The sequence below is a fragment of the Lepidochelys kempii genome, chromosome 1, assembly GCF_965140285.1.
Source record: "Lepidochelys kempii isolate rLepKem1 chromosome 1, rLepKem1.hap1, whole genome shotgun sequence".
In the NCBI taxonomy this organism is placed as follows: Eukaryota; Metazoa; Chordata; order Testudines; family Cheloniidae; genus Lepidochelys; species Lepidochelys kempii.
In genome coordinates, this window is record NC_136380.1 from 285,517,293 (window position 1) to 285,527,293 (window position 10,001).

At 37.8% G+C, this 10,001-nt stretch overlaps 1 protein-coding gene across 2 annotated transcripts in view; it reads right to left on the reverse strand.

The window, feature by feature from the left end:
- Nucleotides 1-10,001, reverse strand: part of TRHDE (thyrotropin releasing hormone degrading enzyme) — a 337,934-nt gene that overhangs the window by 325,984 nt on the left and 1,949 nt on the right. For both annotated transcript variants that reach the window (XM_073327757.2, XM_073327756.2), the window contains exon 2: nucleotides 2,783-3,056. In XM_073327757.2, the coding sequence (XP_073183858.2) occupies nucleotides 2,783-3,056 (274 nt within the window). The remainder of the gene's footprint in view (nucleotides 1-2,782; nucleotides 3,057-10,001) is intronic.

Genomic DNA, 10,001 nt, shown 5'->3' on the forward strand with positions numbered 1-10,001 from the left:
GACTCTGGTCAGGCCTCAGGTGGATTGAACTTTTATGCTAACTGCTCACATGGACTGAACTGTGCTCCTGAAAGCCTGGCTTCCCTTGATTCCTTGTTTTCAAATGCATATTAGTCTTTGTAATGTACAACAGTGACTAATGTGTGAGTGTGTCCATGTAATAAGTGACATTTCATAATTAGTAACCATTTTCATTTTATTGTTTAGGAATGGGCTACTTTAGCTACTCAAAGTTAATTTCTATTTAAGATTAAATTAAAATCTGTGATAGAATCCATTATCAGGCCATGTGCATTGACCTGGCTTGAAAGGCATTTGGATACTGGAATGTCATTCCTTCAGAGGGAAGTTCAACTACTAATGCTTAATCCCTTTTTTAGTATGAAGCCAGCTGTTAATGTAACTTTTATTCCTTAGGAAGTTTTAATTACTCTTGATCCTAACCAGAAAGTGTTCAGTACAGCAAGACTGATCCATAAAACCAGAAGAGGCATCTTATTTATTTGAATGCTGGCAAGTCACAAAAGACACAATATTTTTTCAGATGTTTTGTGAATTGAAATTGAGTTCAATAAAGTGTCAGACTGACAGTACTTGAGGAATGAAGTTCTTTATTTATCCACAGAAAAAACACCACATAAGTTGCGCCAATTGAAGCAAGATTCCTCAAATTGGGAAAGTGCTTCAACACCAGCGCTAGATGAATTTCCTTGACTATCCATACATGTTTGTAAGTGAATTTGCTTTGGTCATGCTTTTATGCACAGTTTCTATTAACATTTCAGTGACTCTATTTTGCTGGCAAAATTGTTGTGAAGAGAAACTTTTAAATTTGCATGTGCCAGAGTTTGGGAAAAACAAATGTTAAACGCACCCTGGACGTGCCTGCGCATTCTTTAATTTGGGGGTATAGAAACAATAACACAGCTTACTTTAGCAATCACATAGAAATAATTCAGCTCAAATCTGAAATATCTGCAATCATTCCACACCGTAAAAATGCAGAAAGATTCGTGCAATAAGTGTGAATAAAAATAAACTGAAGGTGCTCAAGCTCTCATATATTACTTGAGCTAAAAAAGAATCTAAATTTATTTAATGAATTATTCAGTGTAAATCAGTCCCTCAGGTCTGCTCACTTCTCAAGCACGAAGATACCACAGAGAGGGGTGCAGTATAAATGACAAGCACAAGAGAAAAAACATTGTACAGGTGGAACCACCCTCCGGGCTGAGAGAGTATCTCAGCATATCTGGCTGTTCAGTTCTTGTCCTCTCTGCTGAGACTGCCAACAAGGGCGAGGTAGCGAGGAGGCATGGCCTCCCTCAGATGCAGATGTGGAGGGAACACCGCAAGTCACCTGGTGGGTGGAGCCAGGAGGGCCACACCCCACACACTGGAAGCAAAGGGGTGGAACAGGAAGGGTAAGTATAAAAGGCTGGCCGAACAGCTCATTGAGGAGGGAGTTGCCAAAGGAGACAGATGCTTCTTCCCTGCTGCTGGAGTGGGACACCAAGGAGAACTGTTGCTGCCCCAGAGACCAGCCTGAGCTTCCAGAGAGCCGTGCCACTCCCGACACTGAGGAACTGCCGCTGCTACCCTTGGCAGTGTATTCCGGGGAGAATGAGGATGACCCCTGGACACAGGTACAACCAAAGGGGAGAATACGAAGCAGCCCAGGGAAACCAGGCAACAGTCTGGTCGACAGCTGGCCTGATACAGGGTCAGGCATGTTGCGGGTGGATCCCCGCTAACCCAGTGGCGGATCACTCCACCACTGTTAGGTCCCTGGGCTGGGACGCGGTGGAGTTGGGCGGGCCCATGTCCCCCTGCAACTCCATCGCTGGGGTGGGAGTACTCCCCCTCCTTAGGCCAGGAGGCCTGTGCTCCTCAGGCCTCCCAACCTGGGCCCCATAGACTGAGTGGCACTCACCCCTATCTGGGTCCCAATCTAGCCTACTGCTTTTAAACGCTGAATCTATTTTTGTTATGCAGATTAGTTTGGCAAGAGTGAGCAATTTTTCTGCAAATCCAACAGAAAATCTAAATTGACAGTATTTTGAAATCTATTTAGCTGACAGAATTTCTTGTGTATATTTTGGCTTGTGATACAGTTCTGCTGTACTTGATATCTGAAAACAAAAACAAAACTGACATAAAGGATTTTTTTTTAAAAGGCAGCAGCTCAAGCAACCGTGTCATAATCAGAAATCACAACTCTCAAAACTGTTTTCTTCAACCTGAGACTCCAAGTGAGGAGTGCGGGAAAGATCTCTTGCTTAGAAGTGTGACTTAAACAGGAAAGTGCCCTTCCACAACTTTGTTTCTGCAGACAGCATACCAAACTATGTATCAGTACTGAAGGATGGTCATTGGAACTACATTGGTATTACTGCACACTTTCTGTACATTGCTCTATGAGCAATGTTAAATTGAAAAGGCCAGAGAAAAGTTCAAAAAGAAAACTTCAGAAAAAAAATCAAGCCTAAATACAGTAATGTACTTACAGGCTTAAAGTCTTCTCAGGAAACTTGTCCTGGTGAAGTAGCATATTCTGAAATGTATCAGACATGCCAAAACATCAGGAAAAGCTAAAGACAGAGCAAAGGCTCATTATTCTGAAATAAACAAGAAACCTTATAAGTGTTAAACAAGCAAGTACTCTAAGCACTGCTGGCATCATGTTTCCTTACATAAAGCAAGAATTTTCTAAAAACAATGTAGAACCCAAATATAGTATATTTAGTAGCATAGTATATAAAGTAGCATTAAATATACTTACTACAACCCCATTCTTAGTGGTAGTCTCCCGGTATGTAAAGTTGCATACTGCCCAGGCCAGGTAATACGTGGACATGAGAGGGGTCTGCGAAAAGTGATCAGTAACCCATCCATCTTCTTCAAAAACAGAAGTTTCCACTGGCATATTGGACAAAGATAAATAGGTTGCTTGATGCTTGATGCTGATTTTGAAAGTGGCCTTGTAGATGGGCTCATCAAAGCAAGGAAAGGCTTTTCTGGCATGAGTAGGAGAAAACTGTGTAACACCAAGGAATCTGGAACACAAACAGAAAGGAAAAAAAAGACATTACTGATTGACTATGTGCAGTGCTTGAGTCATGGACAGACTACATGATATTGCTAAAATATGGTAGTTTACCAAAATAAACAGAACTAAACTCTTAGCAGCAGCAGCAAAGCACAATCCACGTACTACATACTTCTCGTCCTAATAGTTCTGCTTTGATGTAGTTGTTCTTGGCATAAATTCTCTCCACATGTACTATAATGCAATCCATGTAATATAATGAGCCACAAATTTGCTAGAAACAACTTTACAGACATCGCACTGGTATTCAATAAAATACTCTCCCTTCTATTCATACTTCGTATTCTGCCACCATAGTTTTGTTCAGCAATATATGTAAAAGGCAATATTGGTCTGCAATGTAAAACAAATAAGCACAGTCTTCAGTTAAATTTAGGATTTAATGACCTTCAGGGATCTCACTGTGGTTTCAAATACGGATAAGAAAACTCTGCCTTTCTTTGGACATAATAATATATGTTCACTTAGCATACCCCAGAGGATCATTATTTTCCACTGCTGATTATTTGTGTATTAATTGCATGTAGCTCTTTGAATCGCACAACAATCTATTGGTGTTGTAACTACAGAAGTCCAATCAGATGCATTCTGTTTATGTGGGCTTTGCAAGGTTACATACCTAAGCCACCAATTCAACCTCTACAAGTAAGGATGCTTTTTAGTCTTTTCCCAATAAATTTCATGAAAGAAAAACAATCAACTTAAGAGGCGACAGATGATCTCTTGGAAATATCTTAAAGAAAAAAAGGAATTTGAAATATGTTGTACAGAAAAAGAGACCTATACATTTTAATAATGCCACACATACAAGTGTCTTTTCTTTGAAACTGTACAGACTCTTGATCCTGCAAAGGGACACTTGTGCACAAACCCTTACACCCACATTCAGGGGAAAATTCATCAGTGTTGGTCTCTTTGAAGGAACAGAACCTACGTTTACATTTTCAGGGTATGCTTTATATTTTACATGTATGGATTATGAGTGGGATGGCAGTATGGTGTCATAGCATGTCAACTAGTAATATGAATATTGACTGGTTATGTGACTGTAAAGACAGGACATATGTGGCTGGTTTGAATGCTAATGTTTCCTTAACTAGTCATTTTCCAAATTTTTAATGAATGTGTTGATGGGAAATGCCCTTGAGAAATTTTAACTGTAAGAAGAAAAGGAGTACTTGTGGCACCTTAGAGACTAACCAATTTATTTGACCATAAGCTTTCGTGAGCTACAGCTCACTTCATCGGATGCATCCGATGAAGTGAGCTGTAGCTCACGAAAGCTTATGGTCAAATAAATTGGTTAGTCTCTAAGGTGCCACAAGTACTCCTTTTCTTTTTGCGAATACAGACTAACACAGCTGTTACTCTTTAACTGTAAGATAAGAGTTTTTTGTGGGTGGATATCTATTTGATCCAACAAAGACAGTGGAAAGCCCTTGTAATCTTTTCAATTTAAAATAGAGTACTATTCTGCAACATGATTTTCTGTAATTCTGATGGAGCAAAAGTAAGATGAGTACCTTACTAAAAATTGAAGAGTGTATTTACTGACTGAGCTTTTTGACTTTTTGGTTTAGAGCACTTATAAGAGCAACACAGAATTAAGTTACTGGCAGTTTTATGACTCTTTTTTCTTACCATAATAGTATTAAGCCTAATATGTTACTTTTCAAATAAACAAATATGCAGTCATGCACAATATGATGTTTCACATGAGATTATGACCGATTTTCATAACAGCTAATCTTGTAAAATGTTGAAGCCTCTTATGTCAGTCAGACTTTTGTTATCAGTCTTTTGTCCAAAAATCGATGTCTTATTTAGTTAAAAATTACTGAATATTTTGGAAGGCATTCACTGTACTGTGGCTTTCTTGTCTCATTATTAGTGAATGAGGAGTTAGTAAATTCAGATTTATGCAGAAGGTAGCGAAATATAGGATCAAGTGTTGCTCTCAGTTACACCAATAATAACCCAGATAAACTCTATTGACTTCAGTTGCATTACTCTGGATTTATATCACCTTAACAGAGCAGAATTTGTCCAATAAAGAAATTTACTTTGCCTCATTTAGTCCACTTGCTTAAAATGGGCCAGATTCTGAATTCTTTGAACACCTACAATACCCAAGATATTCAACAGGAACTTTGAGTTAACATGGAAGGCAGGACTTGAGCTCGCTGTTAATAAAGCTTGGACTAATGAACTTTCTTCTCTAATTAACAATTTTAATGAGCTCAGACCCACAGGTAAATGCATGCTCAGGGAATTCTACATTCATTCTGACAATGTCTAAATGAGGAAACACTGTTTCAACAGACTAGCATCTAAAAAATATTAAGAGAGTATCAATGAGATCTTTAAAGGAATGGAAAATAATCTCTTAGTCTAACTACTGATAAATTCTGTATCATGTGGTTTTTTTTAAATAGCAAGGTGTGTGTTACTGTATATTTCATTACATTCAATACAATATTGTAAATATGCCAAACTTTACCAATAATAATAAACAATGATATTTATACACTCACTTAAAAGGTGCCCATCATCATGGTATCTGGACTTCTGTGTTATACTAGAAAAAAACAGTTGAAATTTCTCTGATCCCTGAAGATTAAACTGACTATGTGTATAAGACAATGTATACATTTTCTCCTAAAGAACAAAGAAATGAGATAAACGTGCAGAATTTCTCTAGTGTACAGAGATCATAGAATAGCTCGGGTGTTTTGCCACCTCTCTCTCTACAAACCTTCCTTGGGCACTGCCATTTTTATCTTATAATTCCCAGAAATATCACCATCAAAAGTTATACTTCCAGGAATGAAAGCCTCACAGCTTGTCTATTCACCATCCCATGACAGTAATTTGCAAGTATTTTAATTCCATCTCATCTATTAAAGAAAGACATGCGTTTCCTCAACAACTTGTCTATTTTGACATCTTGGTTGCTGTAAGAACGAGGAATCAATGTGTTTGTTTTGTCTGAAAGTGGTAAGGAATTGATTTCATTTCATTTATGCAGAAGGTAAATAATCACCTCAGTTACTATAACATTCTGCAGAAACTATGCATTAATGTTTGTTGGATACTGCCAATAAATTACAGTGCATGATACAAAAAATATTTTGTATCATTTCACTTTCATTTTAGCATTTCATTAAAGGTACAATACCTTCAGTGAGAAAGTTAACATTTTCATAGTACTGCCAACATTTCTGACTGATTTACGGCTTTCATCTGTGGAGTCAAAAAGTAAGTGTATTGACTTCCTTCTCTATCTAAGGGGAGGGGGGGAACAGTAAAACCATCTACGAAAGCCTTGTTGCGCTTGTGAAGTCGCACAGTTAACCAGAGCTATTCCCTTCTCATGTACAACATGAGTGAAAAATTATATCAATAGTCCTTTTACAGCAACCACTATTCCAATGATGTTCCTATACTTTTCAAACAAATATAAGGATGTCAAAAAGTTAAGGCAAAGGTCTACCGGAACATCAAGATCCCACATAACTTGAGAGAAGCAATGTTATCAGATGCTATAGTAGAAATTGGTCTAACTTTCACACTTATGAAACAGCTATACATATTTCATTTGAAAAGCCCGTTATTAATCAAAATGCAAATTACTACTTTGCAGGAACACATTTTGAACAGCCACCCCATTGTTCAGTGTGTATTTATATAGATAATATTACAGTGAGTCATTAAGTATGTGAAAAGAAAAGGCGTACTTGTGGCACCTTAGAGACTAACCAATTTATTTGAGCATAAGCTCACAAAAGCTTATGCTCAAATAAATTGGTTAGTCTCTAAGGTGCCACAAGTACTCCTTTTCTTTTTGCGAATACAGACTAACAGGGCTGTTACTCTGAAACCTGTCATTAAGTTTGTGATATTTCAGAAAGAAAAGCAGTACTTCTATTAAACACCTGAAACTATAACAAGTTTTGGTTACAGTTTTAAAATACATATTCTATTAAACATAAATGAGCAGGGTCCTAAACTGCTATAAATAAGCATAATTTCATTGACCCAATTATATTGGGCTAGATTCTCAGCTTGTGTAAAGTAGTATGATGCCACTGAAGTCAATTAAGTATATTTACAGTAGAGAGTGAGTCGTGATCTAAATAATCACACTATGAGAGTGGAGTACTATATATTATATAATTGTGTGTCAAACTATCTTGCTTCTAACAAACATTCGACTGTAAATACTTGATCATACTTGGTGAAAAAGTATTATAACTATGCTACAATTACTTTTTTGAAATATTAGATTGTATATTTAAGTTTCCTTTAATTATTTTCAACAAAGCTGAAATGTTCAGAAGTGAGATAATTATGTGAATTGTGTCTTTTTCATTTCTTTATGTTGTAAAGTGAATTCCTTTACAATATTTCATTTGTTACAGAATCAAAGATTCTGAACAAACTAGAAGAATGCTGATTACTTCAGCCACAGTCCTTAATCAGGTAAGAGGCAGCATCCCTTTCTACAACTGAGCTCTGCAAAAATGTCATTTTACTTTGGTCTGATGACAAATCAAACAGCTGTAATCCTACCCCTCTCTGGGATTCTAACATCAGTCGGTTTAAAATCATCAGCAACAAAAGCATGCTTTAATAAGGGGGATGTCGACATAATTGAATTGGGGAGGTTCTTTTTCTGTCTTCCTTACTTTTTTGGCCTACTAGCCCCCATGTAAACTCTTCGCTTAGCAGGCAGTATCAAAGAAATGATTATGTTTAGACAGAGAGAATCTGTAACTAGGATTTTCTATGACAGACATCTTAAAAATAAATTAATTCTGGGAGACCTAGTAACATAACTATCAGGAAGTCAGGCCCGCTTTCTTTATTACTTAGATTGTAAGACCTCTGGGGTAGGGACCTTAATTTTGTTCTGTTTTTGCAGCTCCGAGCACAATAAGGTCCTAATTGATGACCAGGGCTACTAGGCACTACAGTAATTAAAATAAATAATAATAAAACATCTATTGTCATGTGAAAATAGCGAATAAAGGACTGATTCCACTCTCAGTAACATTGGTGGCCATGTCTATAGAGCTGTATCTGCATCTGATACACGATCCACAAACATAAATCGAATATCCGCAGATTTGCAGGGCTCTACATGTCTACATTACAGGGACTATACTGGCATAGCTACAGTGCCATAGCTATGCCAGCCTAACCCCTCAGTGTAGACACAGCCTATGCTGACAGATGTGTTTTTTTCATTGGTGCAGGAACAACACCTCCCTGAGTGATGGTAGCTAGGCTGATGGAAGCATTCTTCTGTGGACCTAGCTGCATACACTGGGGGTTAGGTCAACATAGCTACATCGCTCAGGAGTGTAGATTCTTCACACCCCTTACAGACTTAGCTATGTAAACCAAACTTTTAAGCAGAGACTAGAACCTAATATGCAGTAACTCAGCTGAAGTGAATGGAGTAAAGTGACAGCCGAATGAGGTCCTAAAAGATTGCTTCAAGCTTTCTGAATAAAATGCAATCACGTAGGTAACAACAATACAAACTCATAAGTCCTATTGTAATGCACAAAATGTTCTTTTTTAAAAAAAATAGGTAAGGAGGCTCTGTTATATAAACATATTTTAGTTTGGTACAGAAAGAATTTATTAAACAGACCTCTTTTCTACAAGTGAGCTTTCTATTATGTTTTACTTTTTGATGCAATTGAAAGCTGATTCTTTCAACTTGTCCAATCCCTAGCTGTGCAAAGACACTTCTTATATGTTGGAAGTGATGCACAGTTGTTGCTTTCATAATAAAGGAATAAATATATAAAGATGTATTTTAATCATCTATTGTATACCTATTGGACTGTTTAGCTGTAAGCATACAGACTGACTGTTTCATTCACCTTAAAAGATGATTAAACTAACATGAAAATATATCCAGGAAATAGTTCACCCTTGTCAAGTAAGCACTATTGAGTAAGTAGCCTGCATTTTATTAGGATAAAACTGCTTTGGAAACCTGGCTGAATGATAAAATTTACATGCTCTCCCCGCATATACTATGATAGAGTAGGCTGGCTGAATCAGTGAAACTTCCCTTGGAAGCCTCTCAGTGATACCTTGATTTAGAAAAATCTCAAAAAAAAAAAAAAAGTCTCCCTTTTTTTGTTTTTGCATTATCTCTGTCATCCCTTTGCTGATTTTCCTAATTATTCTTTTAATTAACTTTAAGATTAGAGCACCGATTATGAGTACCTTCAGTTCCCCTGAACATCACTAGGGGAGGTAAGGTGAACAATGGTAACTCCTACTTCCACAGGAGCTGCAAACACTCAGCATCTCTCATCACCAGACCCTAGGAGTTGCTGAACAAATTATATGTAGAGGGACCAATCCTCAAAAGAGGGGGGAAGACCAGAACAGCTGTAACACAAAAATGCCTGTGCTTGCAGTCCTTACTCAGCCACAACTGCCAGTGGCTCAATGGGAATTTAGCCTGAGTATGGTGCAGGACTGGCTCTCTGGAAAATAACTAGCCTTACTTCCTAACAGAAGCATGCAAAGGTCTCTGGTATGCTAATTATTCACTCTCACTTCTCCTTATTGGCAATCAGCAAGCTACAAGACGCGGGGACCCTAGCATGAAAGTTCGGTATAGGATTAAAATGAATCCCTGCTCAGTGCTCTAAATAATGGTCACGTCAGAGCAGACCTTCTCTCTCAACTGCATCTCATAATCAAAGCGTCTAAAGGGTAGAAATGTCAGTGGCAAGATCTACAGCATGAAAAGAACTCCATACACTTGAGAACGCGACTCAGAGCTGAACCGTACCAGGTCCTAGCGCCCAGCCGAGCTCCCTCTTCTTTAAGTGGAAAGTTAGTAACGATTTTTCTGTCA